Consider the following 26,708-nt stretch of genomic DNA (forward strand, 5'->3'; position numbering starts at 1 on the left):
AAAGAACAGTTGCCAAAAGATTTAAAACTGCACAACTTTTTACCTCAACATTCAGAAGTTACAGAACAATACTGCATTAGAGAAGTTTCTATGAAAGCTTTGACAATGTAATTCTGTTTATCAAGATAAGTTTTTCATAGTTCCTATATTCTCTTTTTCAGTGAGATCTTGTGGTTTAAAATTCTTTGAACGTTATCACATATGCATTAAAAGTTATTTGCAACAGAGGTGAGAAAGAGTTCAAGTTAAATGAAGCCCTGTAAAAGTAAAAAGTAATGATCAGGAGTCCAGCAATGGACAGTCATTGAGAATGCTGCAGGTAGAAGGGAAGGGCATATGCAACCTTTCATGAAAAAACTACCTACAAATTTCTCTAAGCACTTCTCTTTACATAACAAAAATAACCAAGATGCAGAAATGGATTTTCATTAACAATTACGCTGAAGGAATTAATCTAGAGAAATACTGGCACAGAAACTCCAGAAATGGTGATTTAAAAACAGGAATACTTGCTGCTCTCATTTCTTCCACAACACTCCGACGGAACAGAGATGTGTTGACTTTGGTACTGTACACAGCTTCCCTTCTCCAGGCTAAGCAGCACCGTTGGAGTTGCAAGCTCTGACATTCTCCTATCAAGTTACAGCAACTCCAGCAACTCTTTTAATGTTTCCAAGCATGCCCAAAAATCCCCTTCTCTTCTTTGAAATGATCACACATTTTTCCCAGCAACACTAGCACAGGACTGAAGTATTCACAAACAGATATTACTTTGTGAGACTTAGAAGTTCCAACAGATGTATACCTATTTTTCTCTAGTGCTCAAGTCTGAAATCCATGATCTGTATCTAACAGTTTGATGGAATTTACAAGCTCTGAAGAAATCAATTATATTTTCTCTGGACACCTCTAAAATATATTTATCTGTAAAGTTATATCAGCCATAGCTATCAATATAGCTATGATAGCCATATGACTATGCTTGGTACCAATATTAACTGTAAGACTTGGGGTCAAGTTGATTTAAAAGGTTGGTGCTTTCTGTTTTAAAAGTTGCACGTTAATTGTGCTAGTGAACATAATGGCAAACTCAAAAGTACCATGGAGGGAATTCATCCTTCACAGAATGCCCTTCTACATGCAAAACTGTGGAAGTACTATCAGTGAAAATCAGCATTTGGCTTTCTGAGGAATAGGACTTACAGAAAACACACAAGTGGACTACCCAGAACAATGAGCCAAAAACTTTACAAGACAGTATAGATGGAGGAGTATGACCCAGTTCTGTCAACATACCATGTATTGAAAAATACAGAACATAATGTAAAGTACATTAACATTGTATATATACTTGAAATCTGAGTAAGTGTAAAAAGTAATCCCTTGCAGAGTAGAACTATGATAAATCACTTTCTAATTTCCAAAGGATTACAAATGTAAAGCTGCTTCCATTCCTCTGTATCAAACACGCAAAAAGATCGCTTCCTGTTATCTGTGATAAACTACACAAGGAATTGCACCTCCTGTTTTCCTTAGTACACACTGGTCATATTGACTGCAATTTCATCACAGGCTTGTTCCTTTCATTTGCTTTGTAACGTGAGTTAACACCAAAACCAACAGAATCAAGACTCTTGTCTCCAGCACCATCAGCAGGCAGGGAAAGCTTTCAGTAAAGAACTGACTTGACTGTAGAGTCAAGAATGATTCAAGTTTCACTAAGTTTTCACTTCTGAGCAGGACAACAAAAGCTTCTACTTGTTCCCTTTCTGTCCTTGTCCACTAAAAAACTTAACCCAAGATGAAGCATGGAAGTAACCAGAATAAAAAAAAAAATAGTCATTGTTTGTTAATCTATTTCAAAAGAATTCACTATCCACCATAAATTGACAAGCAAACCTTGACAGGTAGATACATTTTTAGAAGACAGTCAAGGATTTGCTGAAGTATTTTAAACAAATATTACAGGGAGAGAGAAGTTTTCAGTTCAATATAGCATTTCCTATTCACTTGCTAGTTCTACCAGTATACAAGAAATTGAGTCTGCCTACAGTGAAATGAGAAGTCTTTTGTGGATAATGACATAATAACAATAATGTTGTAGTAACAGTGTTCAAAATGGTTTCTTCCATCCTGTAAGAACTGGAAATTTAAAACTAGGATTCAGATCTTTCAGATCTTAGAAATCCTCATAAAGCAGAGGAGAGGGAGGAAGTCTGTATATATTTTAAGAAGCTTCACACCACAGCAGTAAGTCTGTACTCACTAAGAGACAAGAGAACAACTCACTTGCTCAAAAAAGTAATCCCTCACAAGGCCATCGAGAAAAATGCAGAGTAACCCATTCATTAAACACTGGAAAGACAGATCAAAACAAACCACAACTTAAATTTTCTTACATTGTAGATACAAGACAGATGTTAATTTCTTGAATGTTGTTGAACTCTCTTACAATTCTGATCCTATCTTCTGATTTTGTATTTCCATCAAGTCTTCGATAATCCAGCCCAGATGCCATACAGTACTGTTCCAGCACATCCAGCAACTGAGTGGAAAAATGAAAGGGGGAAAAAATTATTTACTTAATATTATCTTTTTAATTAAACATGATCACAGAGACCATGATTATCAAATATATTTTCAATGGACCAAGCACTGCAAATGAGACTAAATCTTCGCCATTTTGGTATCAACATTCATGACTCTCTTTAGTCATGATTCTACAGCACTCAAGGTGATCAATACTGGTCTGCTGCAGCCTCACTCCACCCTCCAGCCCTGGCTGCCTGTTTCACCTCTGTCACTCAATTAGTTCAACCCAAGAAGCAGGCAGGGAACAGCTTCCTCCCATCTCAGCAAGTTGGAATCACTTGAAATACAGTAAAGGAGCACTGGAGCCAGCACAGAGCACACAGTCATGGTCCAGGGGCATGGAGAGAAAGAGACTGCAGTAACCAGGAGCTAGTCTGGTAGTGACCATGATAAAGCACAGCCTGAGACATACGAGTTCTTTACTGCTGCATCTAAACATTAAACTTGCTTTCTGTCTTAAAGCCAAAAAAATTAAATATTTAAGACTTCGAACTATCATTCAAACTGCTATTTCTTAAAAATACTTTTTAGTGCTATCATTACAAATATTTAAATAAAGAAAATGATACAATAGAGTGCAGGGTTTCAGGAAACATATTACTCCCTAACAAGAAAATTAAGGAGCAAGTCCCTTAAAAGAGAAATGTACATATACCTCTTGCTCTAGTTAAACATTGTTTTACACTCAAATCAACTGGTGCTGCAGGTTTCAGGATTGAAGTTTCATTGCTGCTGATGGTCAAAAGTCAGCAGAATGGGGGAAATTTAACAACTTTCAATGTTAGCACAAACGTTTTATGATATTGCAGTCATACTGTGCTGTGACACTGCTGTAACTCAAGACACACAAACAAAACTCAGTTTTCTACAGCCAAAGGAACACAACAATTTTTAAAAGCTCTAAGGAAGACAGAAGGGTGTTATATTTGCTTTGCCACCACCGTTTTTATCATGAAATAACATAAGGTTTCAACAGGCTTCTGGAGTACAGCACACTGTCCTCAGAACTCCTTCCCACATTACAGGCAGTAAGGAAATATGGTTTACAGGTGTCACTTCAGTGCCTCACACTTCAGAATTATTGCTGCAGTTAATTGATGTAAATCACATGGAACTCACCTTTGTGGAAAAGGAGAAAAGAAGAACTTTATCCTTTTTTCGGAAGTGATTTAAAAGCTGCTGCAGGACCTGTAGATGACCCAGAGCACACAAACGAAGAGATTTTTATCCACAAGTCATCTCATTAACACTCACTCAAGTTTGCAACCTCTAAACAGGGTACACTGTAATTATTTGCAAAGCTAAACAGAGGCATAACAAAAATCATTACCAACATAATAAAATGTGCCAAAGGTAATGGAGATGCTGGACCTTTTCATTTTTCAGTGATCTTTCCTGCCATGAAAAGGTCATCAGACCACAAAGAGGTAAATTCAGAGCCTATTCGTGTCAGTGCACAGACTGCAACAAAAAGTTCCTTATGTCACATGCTGGCTCAGACTGTGAGTTTTTGTATTTAAAAAATGTACACGTTTACCCTGAAAAGTCGAAGGTCTGTTTAAATTTTCTGTCCTACATCTGAGTTTAGAACTTCTTAGAACTTGTCTTCTTAAAATAATCAGTGAGCTGTGTGCCCCTCCCCACTCCCACTCTCATCTGTTGCTCTGTTTACAGTAGGATCCAGCTTCCCAGACTCTGCACAGCCCTTGACATGCCAATAATCCGCCCACACACGACGTTCTGCTGGGGGGGGGAAGCAAAAAATCCAGAGCCTTGTGTATAATAGTGATACTGTTATTTTCAAAAGAAGCATGTCCACATCTGGCAATGGCAGCTCCAGAGCACTGTGCAGAAGTCATACACAATAGGGAAAAGAGGAATTTTCTCTACCATGACTGTAGCCTTCTCCCACTAGGCAATAAATGTTTAAAAAATTATATTTATTTACGGATAAATACATAAACTTTTAATCAACACTGGTTTCACTAAAACCCTAACAGATCTTTGACAATCAAATAGCAATGAATGTTTATATTAACTTTGCAATTCTGGATAATATCTAGAACAAAACCCAGAAATTATTCGTCACTTAGTATATGTTATCCAGCCTGTTAGAAGTGAAAACAAGGTAAAAATGAGAGATTTTTTTTGGTCTGGTTTCAATGTACATGAACATATAAACTAGGACTTCTTTTACTTGAGAAAAAAAAATTCACAGAGGGTAGCTTAACAAGAGCTATGCTACTTAAATTTGCATTTTATTTAGCCACATAAAGAAAAGAAAACAGAACAAAAACAGTGACGTTCTTTTAAAGGAGAAGGCATTGGCTACTGTGTTTTTGTTATTATAAAAGTACAGGTCAAATCTTGACTTTCCTATACAAGAAGACAAAAACAAATCCACACAGTTTGCTTAAATAAAGTGGATCCATTTCATCCCCATTGGGAATTTAGGTATCCTGGAGTCAAGAACAACTCTTAACAGGGAAAAGTAATGAATGTTTTTGCACCAAAGAGAAATAAATTCTACACTTGTGCACCAGAGTATCCTCCTGTATGGTGTTAGTCTAAACCAGAAATATTTGGTCATACTCAAGCAAAAGGACAAATTCTTTACAAGAGTTCACATGGATTTAAACATGTCTCCCCATTGCTACACATCGTGAGTTGTCTGTGTGTGATGAAATGTTACCTCTGGTTTTTAAGACTATTTTTTTGTATACAGCTGTTCAAGTAAGCCTACAGTATTTTAAAGACTTCAAAGCCATGCCTGCCTGGGTGGGAATTATGTTTAATGGAGGAAGTTATCACTATTTCCAAAGTGCTCCAATAGACTTTTATTTTCCTACTGAAATAATGATAACATGCCAAGCAAAAATTATTAAATCAACCCAGCAGTTATTCCTGAGAGATTTGTATTAATTAAGAACAGTAGTCCATAACCCCAAAACTGATGTGTGTGGAAACATTACACGTGCAGTTTAAAGAAAAAGAAAGTTATTTTAAGTGCCCAGACATTTAATAGCCCTTTACACTTAAAATGCTAGTAGAGTCTCCCTGAGCCAGAATTTTAACAAAACCATAGAAATAATCAGACAAGGTAGTAATGAGAAATACTGCAGGCTTGTAAAGCTATGCTCACTCATCTTCTTTTCCAAGCAGTCCCCAATACTTCTGTGTGAACAACCTGCAAAGAAAAAGCTATTTTTCCTATGCGTTCTGTCTCTGCTTGCTTCGAGAACAACAGATACTTTAAGCAGATACATTAACCTGTTCAACTCTTCAAAACAGTTGCAGCAGCTTAGCTAATAAACTTCACTAAAAATCCAAACCTTTCCCTGAATAAATTTTTAAAAAATGTCAGAAACCTTGCAACTATGCTCATTTACAAAAGAATAATCACCTGTACCAAAATTTCTGTGTAGTTTGTACTAAATTTTAATTTAAAAGACTAAGTAATACCTATTCAGTCTACACTACTAGATGAAAGTTACAAAAGAATTTCAAGTAGTTTCTAGAATTTATTTATGAAACAGAAAATATAAAGTACTACAGTGTGACATGGTTATTAAAAACATTTTACTATCATTTGTCTCAGTTATTCCAAACAAACATGTTACAAATTGACAAAGTAGTTTTCAAGCTCTAGTGTCTATTGACTCTCATGGTAAGAGGACTTCCTAAATTAAATACTTCCTAAATGACTTTGCTTCCACAGCATAAAACCCGAAATCATCACCAACAGCTTCCTTTTTAAAATTTAGAATAGTAAACAAAACAGCAAGTCAGACATTTATGATCTAGTTTTTAGCATCATCATTATTCTGAAGTCAAAATTAATGGACTAAAACCCAACTGATTTTTCAATTTGGCTACACAGCCCACTACATAAAACTCCTCCTTCCAGGTACAGAGATTGCAGAGTCATAGAATGGTGTGGGTTGGAAAGGACCTTAAAGATCATCTACTTTCAAACCACACCACCATGGATGGGCAGGGATGCCACCTATTAGACTCAGGGTCCCATCCAGCCTGGCCTTGCACACTTCCAGGGATGGGGCACCCACAACTTCTCTGGGAAACCTGTTCCAGCGCTGCACTACTCTGAGAATAAAGAATTTCCTTCTATTATCTAACGTAAACCTACTCTCTCTTCCAGTTTGAAGCCATTACCCCCTTCCCTATTACTGCAGAAGATCTGCCCCCAGCTTTCTTTAGGCTCCCTTCAGGTACTCAAAAGTGGCAGTAAGGTCACCCTAACAGCCTTCTCCAGGCTGAGCACCCTCAATTCTCTCAGCCTTTCCTTGTAGGAGTGCTGCTTCATCCCCCTAATTATCTTCATGGCCCTCCTCTGGATTTGCTCCAACAGGTCCATGTACTTTTTGTCCTGTGAAGCTGGACATAAGAATGGAGTAAAGGGGGAGAATCACCTCCCCTGACCTGCTGGACACATCTGTTTTGCTGCAGCCCAGGACATGTTCAGCTTTCCATGCCAGCTCACATCCAGGCTCTCACCCCCCAGCACCCCCAGGTCTTGCTCGGCAGGGCTGCTCTGACCCAGGTGCCACAGACTCACTGAGGGTGCACTCAATCACCTCACAGAGATCATCAGCCGAGGACTGGGCTGAACACTGATTCCTGGGGGATCACCAGTGACCAGACACCAACTGGATGTAACTCCATTCACCACCAGGATCTGGGCCAGCCAGCCAGCCAGCCAGTCTTTAACCCAGCAAAGAATGTGCCTCTCCAAGCCACAGGCTGCCAGCTTTTCCAGGAGAAAGCCATGCAAGATTAAAAAAAATAAAATAAAATATATATATATATAAAATAATAACATGAGCAATACCATGGGAGAATAACCAGTAACAGAATTGCTTCATAAGCACTACTGAAGATCATGGACTTTGTTTTTAGACCTATGTATTAAATATTTGCATTGTTAAAAATGTAACAATTACGTTAATTTTCACGAGATAATTAAGTGTACACAACAAAGTTAGCGTGCAGGTATGTCACACATATGTAATAATAGTAAAGAAAGATGTTGCTTGCATAATAACAAATCAATGAAGTGGTAATAGCCATTACTGTTATAACAATGTGGTCTTCCCACTGCCACCAGTCCCAAACAAAAACTGTGAATAACCAGGTTTATAGAGAGCAAAAATCCTGCACAGCTTCTAATTTCTCAGTTACTCTCAGCCCAGGAACACTCCTAAAACTAGTATGCTCTTCTTTTTAGTAGGGTACCTCAGACATCTTTTTAACTTGCATTAGACATCATTAAACATCTTTTGTTCCTCTCTGAAACCAGAGCAAGACAGTTTCTAAGGTAAGGTGTTTTACAGATTCATACTCAACACATTTATTTTGGTCATCTTTAGTAGGACTTCTATTATTTTCATTTAATGTCCATAATGTCCAAGGGTTCAAAAAGCCAGTAAGCATTCAGTACACCTTTACCAGATTCATACTACTTATGATTGTGTAGGCCCTTGTAATAGAGAGAGAGAGATCCAGCTACAACAACTCCAGCTACAACTGCTGCATTGAAGAGGAGAGACACTGCTGCCCTGAACGTGGAAAGGATCTTTCCTTGTTCCTTTCTGGACTTTTATTGGAGGGAAAAGAGATTTAATCCAATGTAAATATTGCTTTACCATAGGAGAGATAGTTAGGAATATGTATATAATGTATTATCATATTTATTTGTGTAATAATTTTAATATAATTCACTTCTCCCCATATTGAGTCTTGTGTTGTGTCTGGAAAACCCCTTTCACACTGGGGTGAGTTGTAGGAGAGGGGCTTGGACTTGGAAATTGGATTTTTGGGGGTCTCAAACCACCACAGTCCCATTCACATTCATCCTTAAGACATTATTTTCAGGCTGGAGAGTCTCAGCCTATTTGGCTGCTTCTGACCCACAGTTACTAATCACCTTTGTGCCCCTTCTCTGAACCTTCCTCTGAACCTTTTCAAGGTCTAACACATGCTTTTTGAGAGGAGGGACTGGAAGTACACACAATACTGAAGGTATGCGCCAGTTATTAAGTCCATAATGATTTTGTTTTGCTCTCTTTTCTTTCCCAAGTATCCCCAACTGCCACTGGAATCCATGGTTTCATGAACCAACAATTCTGTTGACTGCAAGGGTAGTTTCCATGCCCACCATTAAACATGAAGCTAACATCTCCAAATATCTTATCCAGTCTTTGCCCAGATGTATCCTGATCCATGACAGCAGATACCTGCTGTGGTACAACCAACCACAAATAGAATGATTAAAACCCCCACAACTATTAGGTGTACATTTTCTTACATCCATACACTATAGCACAGACCTATTACTATTAACAATACTTATTTTTCTTCTTAGGAATGGGTTTACCTTCATTTTTCCACTGTATTTTGGATCCGAAATGGTTTCAAAGGCTGCATCTTTGCTTAACTGCACAAAATCTGGAAAACTGGAAAATACCTGGCTGCAAACTCGTTTGATATGTGCTTCCTGGAAGAAAAGCAAAAAGATTGAATAGATCTTAAAAATTAGAGCTATATTAGGATACCAGTCAGCCACACAAGGAGTTAAACAGGTCGAAATGTGATCTCCAAAGTATCTCAAGAAGAGTTATGTGTGCTTTTATTCAGTTCACCACAAAACTGCTGGATAAAACACCCCCTGTGTGCTTTGCTTTGCTTCATTTAAAAACAAAAGAGATTGCTAATCTGAAACCATGGATTGTAGCTACTAGAGTAAAAGATGCTCAAAGTTTCTTCTCCTGGCCAAAAACTGCAATAGGACTGGTCAGAACTGTCAGTCTCAAAAAATTCTGTTGCTTGCATTACCCAACAGTTTTGTACCAGCATTTGTCTTGACCCACTGGGACAACAAGCCAATATGGGAATTACATATTGTTCCACTGATACAACAAAAAACGGCATGGGAAGTGCATTTAAACTGTTCAAGAGCCACATAAAGCTCCACTGCTAGAATTTAGGTCTGAACTTGAACATGACCTCACACACATTTACGTCCACTTTTCCAGAGAGAAAGAAAAGATCACATATCTCACCTAAAAAATGAAATGGACTTTAATACTAAAAGTAAGAAATACTACAAAGTATCAGTTTCTTCAATGGATTTTGGCAGTTAATAATTGTGAATGGTGTGATAGACTAAATCAAAAATACTTATATTGTGTTATTTCAGAGGTTATTTAAACCCCAAATGTTATTACAATAAAAAACTACATATGGAATACAGAAAAGAAGCCCACTGAAAACACTTGGGTACATACTGTATATAAAGCCCTGGAAAGTCAGAGTAACATTTCCTAAAAAGCAAAACTGCTTCAATGGAACAAATTTGCAAAATCGGTTGGGATACTCTGATTTCCCTTCCTCAGTGGCTTCTGAGAGAAAGTGGTAACATTCCTAAATCCCAGTGTTCATTCCTCGATCTTAGAGATCACATCCAAGCATTTCTAAAAACTCTACTGGTCTGTGGGTCTTGTAGGTGACTTGCTACAGTAACAAGATAAACTGATAGTGATGTCTCATTGAGCATTTTCTTCTAAAGCATGTTTCTCATTATTTAAACAAAATCAGCTCTTAATATAAAGTACTAGAGAAAAAAAGTGCACCCTAAATTGCCTATTATTTATTTATTTGCACAAAGTCATTCCTCTTATCAGCACTCATCATAAATGTAACAGAAATGGCACCATTAGAAATCACTAAAAATTACTCTCCCTCCTAATCTCTCCGATGTTTCTATAACCCTTATTTTCAGATATGCATCAACTAAATGAACACACTGTTTTGTATGATGCCTTTATAAGGTTTGCATTCTGAACTGCTGAATGGAAAAGGAATTTTGCAAAATATCTTAACTGCCGTTAGTTAACACTCCAGAAGGTCAGAAAAAATTTTCATTCGAGAGTTTTCATTCTATTTTCCACAAGATACTTCTGAGACTAACCTGTTGCTTGCTCGTGTTGTCTGTCTGCAGCAGTGCAGCATGATTGGCAACCTTCTGCAGGATCGTCAGGTAACTGAAGCGCAGAGACTTAATTGTTTCACCATGTGCATTTACCTACAAATAAAATGCATTAACAGCTCTAAGTAGAACTATAATTGACCCCAAAGAGCTGTGTACTATATTTTTAATAAAAAAGAAGCAAGTTTGGGGTGTTCTTCCCCTCAGCTTTGTGATCCTATTAATAGAAACACCTTCTCAAACAGAAAAAACCCTACAGCAAAGTTCATAGTTTGCTAAACATTTCAGATAGTAATTTCTCTCGATATCACACTAAGATAGCCAAGTACTGCTCAGTAGACAAAAAGATGGTAACTTTACACCTGACTTAAATGTAAATCAAACCAGAGCTGTTTGAATGACTTCTTACCCTACAACTCCTAACTTCACTTTTCTCTACAGCAAAAATATAAGTTTTTGAACACAATTCAAGCTTCAAACATTCATTTACAACACAGCAGCAGCTACTGCATCAGCTATTTTTCTGGTTACAACTGGCTGATTTCGATCAATATTTGTTCTCCTTTCCCTTCTCAAGTTCCTAAATTTCATGGCTAACTTTGGAATAAGACAGTCCATAACATCACTTAACTCTCTGCAGGCCTGCCTACTGCCCTTTGTGAATCAAGTTCAACAGCATTTTGATTTTTCTACAAAACATACGAGAAACAGAAGCCTGCAAAAGAAAGCTGGTATCCCCAGAATATTAAACAGACTGATAGGGGGATTGTGCATACAGAAAGATGTGGAAGTCTGCATCCTTTGGAAAAAAACCCAAAACACTACCCAAGAATCAAAATACATCAGAAAGAAAACAGGGAGAAGCAAGTATGAGACATATGTTTCTAAATGTTTAAAAGAGGTGCTTTATCTGAGCCTACTGAGTGAGGTGGGCAAAGCAGATACACAGCCAGACTACTGGAGTATTGAAAAAGTCCAGAGAAGATTGAAGAAATCTTCAAAGATGTTACTAGTGGACAAAGTTGAGATTGTGCTCTCTGGTTGCTGTTACAGTTCTCTCTTCAACGAAGCAAAACCAAGTGCATGTTTAATGGCACAGAAAAACACAATCCAGTTGAAGTTAGAAAACAAGCAAAGCCCAGACAACCTGCTGTGTTCAGGATGCCTCCCATTTTCAGTTCTGCACAGACCACCTGAGGCACAGGGGAGCAGCATGTCTGACACATATTGAACATCCTAAGGAAGTACCCTTGCCAATACCAACTGTATCACAGGGGCACTTATTAATCCAACAGATCCAGAATGTACTGCATAAATAACAGCCACCTGCTCAAGGCACGCCAAGAAGCTTTGCAGTATCCCAAAGTGCCTAACTCCACCACGTTTATGATGCCACCCATGTTTCCCAGTTGGGATTTCCCAAACAGATGGTTACAACCAGGCAGACATTTCAATCAGTTCTTCATCAGCAGAGTCTCTCAAGAATTCCAGAAGACTCTGCTCTAAAATGCAAACAGTGCAAATTCTTACTTTGTAACAACAGTTCTTCCTTTTCCGGCCACTGTTGCAGCTACAGGGCTCTCCTGCTCGTAACACCAAGGTTACATCATCTGTCTCCAGCACAGCCTGGTAGACAGCTTTCTGGAATTCAGTCAGGGAACAATACACCATCTGCCAAAGAGAAAACCCCAGAAACAGTATTATGTGCAATGAAAAGCAAAAAAAGCATTGCATCAAAGAACAGAAATCACAGATCACTGAAAATAGAAATAAATACTACAGTTGCTCAAATAATGACAGGAAATTATCATACCACCAAAAGAAAAACACGTGGATCTTGACACCAAAAGAGCATATGGAACTGCAGCCAAAGTGTACGTACGCTTATCTTATTCCCTCCCAAAATTCTACAAAGAGTATCAATGTCAAGCTACAAGAACCTGCTGTTAAGTTTCTCAAAACCTTTCAGTACGGCTTTTGTGAAGGAAGAGGAAGGAAAAGTGAAATACATGCATAATTTTAATTACAGATTCCCCTCTGCTTTGCAAGGTGCATAATTTGTCCTTTCTTTCCCTTTTTTAGGCAGTAGCTATTGTGGGGTACTACCACAAGCAGGACAAACGGAATAAGCACTGACAAGGGAAGGATCTACACAGTGCTGTGGCCAAAACTCTGATCCCTCTGCTTAGAGACCATGGGCAGCAACTCCATGACGTCTTTAGTCTTAAGCAGCAGGAGACAGAAATCCCAAGATCATTCCTTAACCTATGCTACCCACACAGCAGCAGCACCATGCTGAGCTGTAATAATACAGCAGTAACTTGAACATATACTCACATTAACAAGATAATGAAAAGAATAAAACCTGCTAGATTCAGAAAAGCGACTGACTGATGTTTGTGTTAATCTTTCCTTCAGAAAACAGCTTAGATGACATTATTATAAACTATGGATGAAGACTAAATACCAAATTTTGAAAACAAAACCACCTGCAAATTTATATATTTGTCTCCTTAGAAGGAAAGATTTATCAGAACTGTTAGCTATATTAATAAAGTATTATCATTTCATATAATATTTACAATTGCACCAGATGAACAGGATTACATATTTATCATAGAATCAGCTTTATGTCTGAGGTTTTTCTCTTATTTAGGGATTGAAAATGAGGGAGCTAAAAGCTCACTATTCCACACACAAAGAATCAAGCTGCAAATTCCGAAGTTCAACACAGAATTTCAGAGATTTACATACATTGCTTTGGGTTTGCACAGATAAGCACAAAAACACACTTAGAACAAATGTATAAATCACTAGTCAGAAGACTAGCTGAGCATTTTCAGGCTTAACTAACTCCTTTTCAATATGAAATCATATAATTCCGGGAACAAAGCACACTATGGCAAGTCCATCTCTTCCAAGGCTATGGATTCTTCTGAAGTTCATAAGACAAAAGCAAACCATAAACTACTACAGACAGGATTAAAGAGAGAAAACATAACAGGAAAACAAAAAAGAAGAGACACATTCATTAGCACAGTATTTGAAGTGTGAAGGCACTCTTACTCTGTCTTCCTTTTTTGGCAGCTGGTCACTGATGAGTGCTTTGGTGCGTCTCAGGAACCAGCCAGACATTTTTCTTGCCAGTTTCACCATGGCTTTCCGGCCTGTTGCCAGCTCTCTTTTAGTTGCAGTGTGCCTCTGGCCATGCTCCACTGGGTCAGAAAACGTCTTCTCGAAATCTGCTCTGCTACCTAGAAGTCCTGGTACAGCCCTATTAAAAAACAAAAGGGGGGACTGAAACAGGAGGCCAGGTCCAAAAGAGTTAACTGAGATATCTTGGCCTGCTAACAAACCCCAATACCTGTGTTGCTGGAAGAACATTTTAGGAGCACTAGTTAATATCATGTTCTGTTCTGCTCACTGGACCAAAGGCCTTATTATAGAAAGAATAGGAGTAGTACACAGACAGTAATAAATTAGGTAAACTAGACGTTTGAATAAGATCTAGAAGGCCCAGAGCCAGGATTTTCAAGCTTGAAGAATTCAGGTCACCTCACTGAAGAGGTCAAATTGAGGAAGACGTCCATGGTGACCACCAGAGGGATGAAGGCTTGAGGAGAAGACCCCACAGTAGAAGACTGGCATGTCTGGAAAGACTCTGCCCAGAGACCAGCCTGCTTATTAATATGTGTAATAAATGATGTAACCACGTATCTAAAGTGTATAAAATGGCTTAGTTTTGCACTTGCAAGTAGAGCAAGTTTGTTCAGCGTGAGCTGGCTTGCTCCCAACATTGAATAAACAAATACCTTGCTGCTTAAAGATAAAAAATTGTCTCTGAGCAGTTTCTCAGACCAATTTTTCAGATTCATGGGGTTGATTTACTGATTGAAAGCATATCGTAATTTTTTTTTCTGGCTAACAGCAAGAGATCTTAAATTAACAATCACTAGAGAAAATACTAAAAATTGTGTGTGCAAATAGAAACATATACTACTTTCAAACATGCCACTTCTCATTTGCTTTCTGTGACTCTCACGTGCTGAGAATACCCCTTAGAAAAAGGTTTGCAATTTCCAGAAAAGCAAAAGCTTAGCAGACCAACAGAAGTCATAAATATATAGAACCTCTAAACTACAAGGCTGCTACCATCCAGAGCCTAAACTGGAAGCTAAACAGTCATGTTTTCAAATTTTACCGTTTTTATTACATCAGATTATGCAGATATTACAATCCACTAAATAAAATCCTGAGAAACCCAACAGTAAAAAGAATTTAGTAATCCTTGGCAGCACTACATATTAGAACAATCTATTAACAACACAAGCATAGCTTCAGTGGACCAGATGCAATACTTAAGTTTAAAGTATTTTTCCTGCTATTTCTGCTCTGTATATCCTTATATTTAAAGTATGTCTGCTTTGTTCCTCCTCTATAAAGCACTGCCAGTAAGTCCTCTCTGTTTAGGTTTTTATTTACAGTTAGTTGCACTTCTCCTTCTCCATTAAAAGTTTTTCTGGATAAGACCATTGCTTTGCAAATAAGTGCATTTGTGCACTTTGAAAAACATCAAAACAGTTTTGTATTCATCCTCCAAGCAGGTCAGAATGACCTGCACATATTGGACAGAGCAAAGGCACAATGTTGGTCAAGGTTCTGTAATGATTTCCTCTCTACTGGGCAAAGGACAGAAGACATAAAAAGCGTCCATAATTAACAAAAAAAAAGGTAAATATGGTGGGTGGGGGAAGAATCTTTTTAACTGCTTCCCACATTTCCCAAAGAAGCCAGTTGTGAGGAGCTCCAAATGTATTAAATAACTGGAAAATTCATACTGAGGGCTCACCTTCACAGCTGTATTAAAAAAAAACAAAAACAGTTACATTCTCACAAAACATCCAGGGGGTTGAGGCGGATGTTTGGTTTGTTTTTGTTGTTTTTATGACACAGATGGGACCATATCATCCAGTTCTACCCCATTCCCACTGCACAGTTAGCATACAGAAGTGTTTAGCCATTAAAAAAAAATAAATTATTTACCAGTCCATGACACACCAAAGTTCTTTCATATTGTTTTGAAGAATGGTTCCAGTAAGACCTATGCGAACACTGCATTTTAATGACTTCATGGTTTGAGTTATTTGAGCCTTTGGATTCTTGATTCTGTGTGCTTCATCCACTATCACAGCAGACCATTCTACACTGCAGATCAAAAAAACCATTTTATTAACTGACATTTCTTATCCTGTCATCCCACATACATAACAAAAGTGAAGGCAGACACACAAGAGGCTGGGATCATTATAACACACTATTATTTTTTTAATTCCCTGTTTCACATTGTACTATATTACTCAGTTTCCTTATATTCTGTTTGTTTAGTAAAATTGATTGCCATAGTTGAATAGGGTGGAATATAACAGCTGAACTACACAGCCAAATAAATGAAGTACTGTTAACTGTATCAAATGCTTTCTGTGAAAAAAGCAGATTTCAATCTCTGGAGCAATGAAGGCAGCACATCTCCCCAACATTAGCTCTGCTCATAATTATGATTTACACAAAATAAATAAGTCTCTGAACATGAACTACTGAAACATGCTTCATCTTCCCAACAGAAACTACCCACTCTCACTAGCAGTTGGCTGAAAACATTTCTATCTGTGTAGTTTTCTACAAGAAAGTAACCCAGTCAAGAATATCTACACGATACCAATATGGCAGAGGAATTTCAATATTTTGTGACTGTGACTAGAAGGAACATATCTAGAGGCAGTCACCAACAGCTATTTTGCAGCCAGTTCAAGCACAAAACTTAAGGGTAGAATGACCTGTACACAATTATACTAATTTAAGCCATCAAGTCCCTATGAGGGAATTTATTATGAGTTCACTTTATATATACGAGTGAATATTTCAGAACACAATATTCAGTTTGATGATCCTTCGAGGCTATAAAAAACTGAAACAGACATGTTTAGTAGAAAGCCTCTATCCTGAGCAGGCTGCATTTAGTTAATCTCAAGGCTCTTCTGAAATTTTTGATACACACTAAATACATTCATTCATATTAGAGTTCCTAAAATATGCTAAAAATTGGAGTTTCTGAAAGGAGCCTACCAGCAATCCATAGGCTAGCTCCTTCCACCTAATCTCTCATTATGCTGATTTACAGGCATAACTGAGCATATGTATTCTTATTAGTGATAGCTAATTTTTTAAGAGTTGTTTTTGAGGCCAATCCATCACTGTAGCTAAGCAAGACATGGCTTCACAGACCAGAAATAGTCTGGTAAACCAGCTGAAGCAAAGGATTTGCAGGCAGTCACACATCAGGTCTGCTCTGCACGTGCACCTATTTCCTGACCAAGCTTGAAGAGTCTCTTGAAGACAACACAAAGATTCAGGGTACTACTGACAGAACTAATTTGCTCTTCTATCTGCACTTCTCAGACCTGAGCACAGGGATGAAGATCTGATTGTTTTGGTGATGGCTGTCCAGACAACTAGGGCACTCTCTGGGGCCTGAACCTTTCCCAACACCTAAAAAAAGATCTCCAGATCCACTGACAACTTCAGCTGCTAAGAGCAGGCTGCTACTATAAATTGTACTCTATTTCCAAGACAAGATAAGGGAAAAGGACCTCTAGGATCAGATAAGAAATGTGTGGTTTTAAATCTCAAAGTTTTTAGGACTCAAGAATTTCATCAAGCTGGTGAAAAGTGCAAATAACAAGGAAAATACATTTTTGAACATTTGCTAAAAATTCCAGTTTTTTGGTCTCCTTACACTGTATTGAAAGGTAGAAATATTTTCTATGTGTCTTTTAGTTGTCACCAGTTTTCAGGCAGGCAATTCCTGCCTCTTTTAGAGAACATGTCATAAGTGTGCTAAAAGCAAAGACTAGCTTTCATGGAAACTATTAAAATGCTTACTGCCACCAAGTATCCCACTACAAAGATATTACAGGCTACAGCCACCAAACAGAGTTAAATGGGATTCTTCTCTTCAGCACAGTGAGTTACTGGATTTAACAGTGTAATGTAAATACATTACACAGAAAAAGTACTTGCAAAGAACAAGGCACGATTAGTTAAAATTCTATGTGTAGAAAAACACATTAAAACTATTACCTGTTAAATTCATCCAAATACAGGCGAAGTATCTCGTATGTTGTAAGAGCAACTTCATATTTCCCTTGCTTGATGCGACTCATGTCATCATCTTTTTTACTGCCATGTAAGACAGAGACCTTAAAGTATCCCCATGTGTCTAACTCATCCTTCCAGTTGTACAGCACTGAAAGAGGGGCCACTATGAGGAAAGTCTGAAAAAAAATATGTATTACAGTATTACTTGAAAAACCACAACACAGCACTTTCTCAACAAGGAAAGTCAAAATCTCAAGATTTATTTTACTGCTTTGAACAGTTTCAACTGTTTAATTCTGTCACTTCAAAACATAGCATGGAAAATATTTGAACAGTTAATACAAATTTAAAAGCAATCAGTTTATTCTGAGTACATAAATAGTACAGAAGAAAACACCATAATACTAAAATTAAATACCAAACAGCACTACTTACTCAAATTATACTTTAACAACTGCAATAAGACGTGAAACACTATCACTTTGTTTGTTATACCATCTGTATACCATAAACTGTTTTACAGATGAGAAAACAAAAAGATGAAGTCTAGCCATCCACAAGTCTAGCCATCATATGACTTCAAAACAAAAAGACCTGAAAAGGGTTTAAAAACTTAAGACAGCTCATACAATTCATTTCATATCATAGAATAATAAAATCAATGAGGTAGGAAGTAAAGGTTTTAGTCCACCTTTACAGTCAAAGCAGGGGCAACACTGAATTCAAACCAGGGCTTTCCCAACTCAGGTCTTCAAAACCCCACAAGGATGGGTGTGGTCCATCCTGTGACCTGTTTCAACATTAAGTGTTCTCAAAATGACATTCTTCTCTTACTCCCAGACAGCAGCACTCCTGTTTCTCTGCACATGAAGTGCTATTCCTTCACCTCTTCCTCTTTGCCTGTATTTCCTGAGGAACATGTATCCATTATTCAGAGCTCAGTCATATGACTCATTATGCCAGTCAAATTCTCTAATTATTCCAATAAAATAAAAACAGAAAAAAGAAATCACATGGTTTCCATGATGGATAAAATTAAAATGATCTTTAGATTATCTTATTCACACAGAACTTTTAGAAGTTTCTTTTATTTGCTGTTGCTGTATTGGATTACTCAGATTATCAGTAAAACTTACTTCTGACATTATGACAGCCAATCAAGAAAATATGGGAGGTCACAAGTCTATTAGCAATAGATTTTCCAACTCTATGCACTTGTCCTAAATAAATATCCTGTTATTATGGCTACACATGCTTTTTTTTACCTTAAAAATACAATCACACGACACTGATTTTCTACTCACTAACACAGGCTTTTTCAAAGTACTCTAGCCACAAGCCTAACCCAGATATTTCAAAATGTTTTGTTTTAGTGTAGATCAAGAGTAGTAACAGATTAGACAATAACAGTTAGATAGTCTGGAAAACTGAAGGCTTCCCTTCAGGAAGGCATGAACCACTAATCTACTTCAGTACCTGAATTTTAAAAATTAATGTACATAAACTCCTACAGCAAACAAACAAACAAAAAAATCCAAGTATTGCATTTTACCAAAATCCGTAAGATTATATCACCAAAAGTTGTACCTTCTTCGGGTTACAATTTGAGCCCTTTTTCATTGTCCTCAGTAAAAATTCTGGCATATTATTTTCAATATCCTCACGTGTTCCCTTTTTGTGCAACACTGCAGCCAAAAATGAGATGACCTTGAGAAAGAAAACAATTCTCAGTGATTACATACAACAAGAAATTGAATGAGTTCCACTGAAAATAAACATTTAGGACAAAATCCTGGATGTGACTTAGTAAGATGGTTTCACGGAGGGGGGAAGATTGATTTAAAACCAACAAACAAAAACCCTAAAAAAAAAAAAGCGTCTCACTTTTTAAAATGGGACCCCCTTCCCTTGGATTCCCATGAATTCCCTGAATTTATGATAACAGCAATTAATTGCTCTATCTCACTCTTTCATCCTCTAAGTGGAAAAGCCCCGAGAGAAAACAAATAAGCCAGGAAAAAATAAGAGATGAAGCATGCCCTGCAACTCTCCTCCTTTTGAGAGCACTTGAATCTCAGAAGAGAATTCAGAAGGAACATACGCTTGCCAACTATACTCTCAACACTGTTTTTGCAATAGGAAGAAGATGTTTAACCTAGAGGTTTGTTTCTTACTAATATGTCTTCTTCTGTATGTTCCATTCCTTCAAATTGCTGTTGTTAACATCAAAACCATTTCTTTCTGCTGTGCCATATTCTCCCACCTGCCTCAGACCGGTCAAGGTGATTGTGAGAAGACGTTTCTTATAACACACCACTGCAAGGACAAACAGCACAGGCTATTCCAAACTGCTCCCATGGCAAACCAAAACAGGAATAAGGCAGAAAGATATCTGGCCAGAACATGCAAATCTGTAAAATCCACTTGGGATAAATGGTATGTGTGGGACTAAGCAGCAGCAAGGACCAGATGCATCATCAGAGAGGTGCCCTTCTTTTGAAAACTCAACAGGCCCCTTCTCCTCAGAGCAGCCAGCTCAAGACACTTCCTTCTGCAGCTGCTGCACAGCTGCTCATAGCAGGGCAGAGGTAAAGCTATCAACTGTTGATTTCCAAAAAAAGAGCTGTTTCCCTCTAATGACGGGGAGAAAGAGCCAGTCAGGAGGTCAAAAGTGCAGAAAAAATACCTGCCTGAGAAAAGCTGGATAGACAGAAGAGAGGAAATCCATCATTAATGTAGCCACAGGGTGGGAGAGAGGTACCTTGAATAAAAGTAACCCAAACATTTTTATATATAGTATTTCACATAAGCTGAGGTTAAGAGGAACTGGAAGTTTGCATATGTTGTTTAACTAACAACTTTTAATTATTTTTTTAACTCCTTTTGAGAATAAGAATTAAATTCAACTGAACAATAAAACTCCATGTCTCTTCCAGATCCTTCATTTTTGGAAGCATTTGTATCACAAATTTCTAACAGCAAACACCATAACATGGCAACTCACTCTGAGAAATCTTCAGCTCTTCCAGACAAAGCAAAAAGCAACCTAGGGGCCTTAACAGGAAAACAACTTACTGTATTCACATTAAGAAACAACATTATCCTACTTGCCTCCATCTCAACCTCAGCTTGAATTGAAAGAGCCCTACAGTCAAGCCAATTGAAGTAAAAATCAGTTCAGAAGAACATAGAGGTTTCCAGAAAAGTCTTTGTCTCATAAATCATAATTGAGAAACAATAAGGTTCAGGCAACTGACAAGCATAAGTTTTCTATAAGACTCAATCAGTTACTCGATGAAGTTTAACTAGTATTTATTTTTTAATATGTACTAACCTTTCCTAAACAAGTGAATTCTTCCCTTTACTTCAAATCCACTGAACTGCCTTTTTCATACTGAACTGGAACATAAATACTGTATTTTATAAAAAATCAGAAGATCTCAGAATCATAAAATGGTTAGGGTTGGAAGGGACCTTAAAAGATCATCTAGTTCCAATCCCTGCAACTGGCAAGGGTGCCATTCATTAGATCAAGCCTTCATCCAACCTGCCCTTTAACATAAAGGGTACTGGAAGGTCTCCCCAGAGCCTTCTCTTCTCCAGGCTGAACTGCCCCAACTCTCTCAGCCTGTCTTTGTAGGACATCCCTGGGATCACCTTTGTGGCCCTCCATCTTTCTGGTGCTGAGCTGGACACTCCAGGTGGGGTCTCAAAGGGCAGAGGGACAGAGTCACCTCCCTTGACCTGCAGTCCAGGGCTAAAAGGACACACTGTTGGCTCATGCCCAGCTCTTCACCCACAAGAAGCCCCGAGTCCTTCTCCACAGCACTGCTCTCAATAACCTCCCAGCCTGTTGTGCTCAGGTCTGGGATTGCCCTGACCAAGGTGCAGCACCTTACACTTGGACTTGTTGAACCTCACGAGGTTCTCATGGGCCCACTTCTCAAGTTTATCCAGGTCCCTTTGGATGGCATCCCATCCTTCGGTTGAGTCAACTGCAGTGCTCAGCTTTGTGTCATCTCCAGACTTTCTGAGGCTTCACTACTCTCACTGTCTATGTCACTGATGAAGACATTGTAGAACAGTCCTGAGAGACTTCCCTTATCACCAGCCTCTGCCTCAACACAGAGCCATTGACCACAAATCTCTGGCTGCACCCGTCAAACTGCCCATCCATCAAATCCACGTCTCTCCAGTTTGGAGATAAGGGTGTCATACCACAGGCCTTACAGAAGTCTAGGTAGATGGCATCTGTTGGTCTCCCCGGATCGACCATTGCCATCACTCCACCACAGAAGGTCACCAGACTGGTCAGGCACAATCTGCCCCTACTAAAGCCATGCTGCCTGCCTCAGATTGCTCTCCTTGGCCTTTCTTTTCTGACCTGTGTACTTACAGAATCCCTCCTTGTTATTCCTCACAAAAGATGTTTTTTGAAACCTCTACCTTTCTTCTGCAAATTTGACACAGATAAAAAGAAATAACCATTAGATGTGAATTCCACGTAGGAACACACTATCAGCTCTGAGATCCAAAAAATGAAAGTGATGCAAGCAAAACCACACAATTCCTGCACCCCCTCCCTCCCAGTTTACTATTATCTTCTATATATACTTCTTACCACATGAAATCAGATTATTTGCAGTTCTGAGTAGAAATAGCCTTCCCTAACTACTGAGTTCTTAAACTGCTATGGCCATGCTTCAAATGGATGTAGTTTATTTTTAACAAGCATCTGTTAACAGACCATCATCAGCTATATACACAAATCCACCACAACGCACCCCTAAATGCTCTATGCAGAGTTTTGTCAGTTTAGCTTACTCACTCCTCTTGTCAAGTTTGCTACAGAACAATACTTCTTTGCCCTGAAAGGCAACATTCTCCTAAATGGAAGGGCAACAGATACCACAGCCAATACTTGTCAGTGAAGGAATGAGCTTGCATTTGACACATGGACAGAGAAAAAGGAGAGGGGGACAAGGACTAGATACCACCAGACTCAAGCTGCTAACTTTAGACTAGACAGATTACAGTGAATTTCCACACATAGAAACACCCTAATTATAGCAAAATAAATAAACAATTTGGGCCACACAGAATCCAAGCTATACTTTGTCCTCTCATCAACCCAGCTGCACTTCCAAAAGAGTGACAGAAGCAGGATGGTCCAGAGATGGGAGTAAATGTGCCTGCTCCTTCCCATTCTCAGAACAGGGAAACTATTTATTTTCAGGAAAAAAAGAAAAGAGACATTTTAAAAGCTACAGCCAGGTAAGGGCCCCAAGTTGTTTTAGTGCACTGCAGTGCAAATTCCTTTCAGGATGGACAGGTAGCAATCCTCAAAGTAAATTCAACACAGTAAACCAAAGGGGCCACATCCCACTTTCATGGCTGTCAGGAGTGAATCTTATATCAGCAATGGCTCCTGGCTCTGAGTGCTGCCCTGGATGGTCATGTCCTGACTCATTTGACTCCACAATAACAAGGGGAGGTTAAGTTTCATAAATACAGACTTACAGTTCACACAAAACATGCTGTTCTCCCACTGTAACAATCAAAAAGAATACCTGTATTGTTTTTCCGAGGCCCATATCATCTCCAAGAATACAGCCCCTTTTATTAGCATAGTGTCTGTACAGAAACTGGGCTCCTTCCCTTTGATAATCACGCAGGTATCTGTTAATTGTATATGGGATAAAATCGCCATTGTCCGATAATTTAAAAGCCACTGCAGGAGATGGAAGATTTTGGTCAGGAAAATATGGCTTTTCCAGATCACCATCATCAAATATTAAGCTTTTCCAGGGTCCTCTACTGTCTTTGACTCTGCAAAGTTTAGTTACTAATATTTTCCTTTCTTCAGACTCCAAGAATAATACAACAGCAAATGATTTTCCATTCTTGTCCTTTTCAAGTGAGGTTATTACTCCTTCCTGAAGTTTTCCATCTTCAAGACAAGGGGCAAGGCATTTCTCCCCAATACGCCAACAATCTATAAAAAAACCAAACACACAGTGATAAACTGGCCTGACATACAAAGTGTTTAATTTCTTCACACTATTAAAACATTGGATGTAAATTTATTTGCCAAAATGCATACATCTTAAGATAAAACACTTTACTGAAGGAAGCACTAAAATAAAGAAACCAATTACTGTTTACAACTAAACATAAAATTATAGTTTGCTCTAACACTGCTGTTTTATAAATACCAGAAGGTGTATATGGAAAAAAAAGTTAAAAGCCAGATTGTGATGCATTAAGTTGTTACACAGTGGCTTCACACAGGCAAACACAGCAGTGTGTATCAGCACCAAAAGAACCTACACCATACTGACAACAAAAACTAGAAGAAAAAAAACTAACAGAAAACACAAGGCCTTCACTCTTCGCAGTAAAAAGACCTCGTAAATAATGGAGGCATGGAGTTCTCCAAATCTGAACTCAGAAAGGGGTGTCCTTCTGAGTTTGTAGAAAAAATTTCCAATTTTCCCCTGCTCAGCCACCCCAAAACAAAGGGATACATGATTAATTTCAGGAGTTTTATTGCTTCTTATCTATTTGCTTATTTGCTAAGAAAGTCATTATAAATGACAATGAGAGGCCCGCAAGGTTTTTCCAGGACAGAGCAAGCCAGAGAGACTCTTGTCCAAGAGCAAGTATTCACACTACAGTGGTAGTACACGCTTCTGGGCACATCAACACACACGCTTTTCAGAGGTAAGGAAAAGAGGAAGTCCTGAAGGCAAGAAACTTCACCCATTTTTATGTTTCTGTGTGAAAACCCCATGGAGATTCTCCTCAGCAGGTCCTGGAAGTGTATGCTCACAGGACTATTCTCCACAATGTATCAGTTAAATTGATGATAACTACAATCCATTTTTTTAAATGGATTGAATTATATACCCTAAAACAAAAACATCCATGTAGCCCACTATTCTGCAACCAGCACTGGCCATAACCTGACATGAGGTAACAATAAAACCAGTACAAACATACAGAGTACTCCTCTTCTAAAACTCTTGGGCCTTAAAGTAGTCTTTTAGCTACAGAGATTCCACAAGCCATGTGTGATTTGTCTGTTTAGCAAATCCCAGCTGACTGCTCTCTTCTCAGTAGCTCCATTTCCCTTTCAACATATGCAGATTTCTTGCATTCAGTGTCTTCTGACCACAGATATTGCAAGTCTGCTCTTCACACCTGTCACAGCTTCGATCCCAAGACCCAAACTGATGGCCCACTAGATCTTACACTAACAAGGACATAAACCACAACCTCTCCACAAGACTCACCACTTTGCAGACCTCTTTAATAATGCCCCCCATCATCCTTACTTGAGGAGTTCAGCCCTGCACCTTGGGACCTGCACATAAGCTGTTCCCTGCCTTGGCCATTCCCTCAGATCTTCTCCAAGACTTGAAGCTCAAACGTATCTTCTTGAGGCAAAGGGTGAAGAACAGGTTCAACAAATCACAAACAACTAGTCCCTAAAGCTCTCAGTATCTGTAGCAGTGTCTCACACGTGGTTAAATCAACGCAAAAAGGTGTGTATATTAACTTCTCCCAGTAGTATCTAAGTCTTCCAACAATTTCATAAAAACAGGAACTAAAATTGAAAACCTGAGACAAGCTGTGTACAGCACACTGATAAATATGCAAACCAAAGTCTAAAACAGGAGAGCATTTCTGTAATTACTTTCTTTTACAGTAATATCTCCAGTGCCACGCAACATTAGTTTAGAGACTTCCAAGTTAAATCCATGATTTAAGATGACAGCATCATTGTTTTTAACTAAGCATTTATGTGAGATTAAGGAGTTGCATAGGACTCATCACAACTACAGTTCCAGGTGTAAAGTGGGCAACCACACTGGGCAATAGTACTAGTGTTACCAAGCTGCAAATCTAGTGAGAAATAAAGAACAAAATGAGAAAAACGCACACACACAAAAAGTGGTATTGAGAACACCATGGCCACAAAAGCCTAGCAGGCCAAATTGCTACTTTAACTAGCCTGACTCACTAAGTTCGTGGGGTTTGAACTAGAACCATAATTTATGTGGAGTACTGTCTTTAAAAACAAAGAAAATTACCTGGTATGGCCTCCTGGCATGGGTACAGTACACTTGCCACCATGAAGAAAGCTGGTATTACACTTACTCCATTTACTACAGTTCGAAAAAATGTGCCATTGTCTATTTTAAGCTAAATCATTGTGATAATGGCCTCCTGTCACACACTAGCTCCTTTCAACCACTACTCCTCCAAAAAAAAAAAAAAAAAGGCGAAATTATCATGAATACTTCTAACTATTGAAAGCTGACCACTTAATGTAGAGCGCCAGGGTTTCTGGGGTTTATTTACACTTCAATAAACGACTGTAAAAGCAAAATTCACGGATACTGTAAAGTAAGACACATGGAAGACGCTTACCTGGGGCACCATCATCACACATTTTAACTCTGGGCCGTACAAAGCCCAACGCGCCCTTGTGGGCGGAGGCACCGGGGGCGGGCGGGCACCGCCGCTCTGGGGACCCCGCACCGCCCCTCCGCCGGGAGGGGGCTCTGAGGGAGCCCGGGGGGCGCCTCGGGGTAGGGCCCCGCCGCTCCTGGCCCTGCTGCGGCCCCGCTCCGGCCCCGGGACAGCCCCGGGACAGCCCCGGGACAGCCCCGGCCGGGCCCAACACAGCCCAGCCCGGCCCGGCCAGGCCCGGCCTGCCGGGGGTGAGGGGGCCGTGCGGGTATCGCGAGAACTTAAAGGAGCCGGCGGAGCGCGGGAGGTCTCGCGAGGTTTGGGCGGCGGGGGCGGCACTGGGCGGCCGCCAGGGTTGGGCCCGGCACGGCCGGGGTGTGTGTGGGGAGCGGGCACGGCCGGGGTGTGTGTGGGGAGCGGGCACGGCCGGGGTGTGTGTGGGGAGCGGGCACGGCCGGGGTGTGTGTGGGGAGCGGGC

The 26,708-nt window shown here is 39.2% G+C and overlaps 1 protein-coding gene across 12 annotated transcripts in view; it reads right to left on the reverse strand.

The window, feature by feature from the left end:
* The window catches only part of ERCC6L2 (ERCC excision repair 6 like 2), a 49,420-nt gene extending 23,032 nt beyond the window's left edge, over positions 1-26,388 (reverse strand). For 7 of the 12 annotated variants that reach the window (XR_003529252.1, XR_003529251.1, XM_027653009.1 and 4 more), the window contains exons 1-11: positions 26,189-26,388; positions 23,323-23,747; positions 19,340-19,459; positions 17,735-17,928; positions 15,641-15,802; positions 13,664-13,871; positions 12,128-12,268; positions 10,580-10,693; positions 8,987-9,106; positions 3,712-3,780; positions 2,400-2,545 (exon numbers count right to left, since the gene is read on the reverse strand). Coding sequence is in view for 10 of the 12 variants with exons in the window: in XM_027653009.1 (XP_027508810.1) it covers positions 2,400-2,545; positions 3,712-3,780; positions 8,987-9,106; positions 10,580-10,693; positions 12,128-12,268; positions 13,664-13,871; positions 15,641-15,802; positions 17,735-17,928; positions 19,340-19,459; positions 23,323-23,747; positions 26,189-26,210 (1,721 nt within the window). In the remaining 2 variants the exon portion in view is untranslated. The other 5 variants (XM_027653019.1, XM_027653011.1, XM_027653016.1 and 2 more) reach the window with 5 other exon arrangements.
* Positions 26,389-26,708: the final 320 nt, after the last annotated feature.

The sequence above is a fragment of the Corapipo altera genome, unplaced genomic scaffold, assembly GCF_003945725.1.
Source record: "Corapipo altera isolate COAL_440 unplaced genomic scaffold, ASM394572v1 61305, whole genome shotgun sequence".
Classification (NCBI taxonomy): Eukaryota; Metazoa; Chordata; class Aves; order Passeriformes; family Pipridae; genus Corapipo; species Corapipo altera.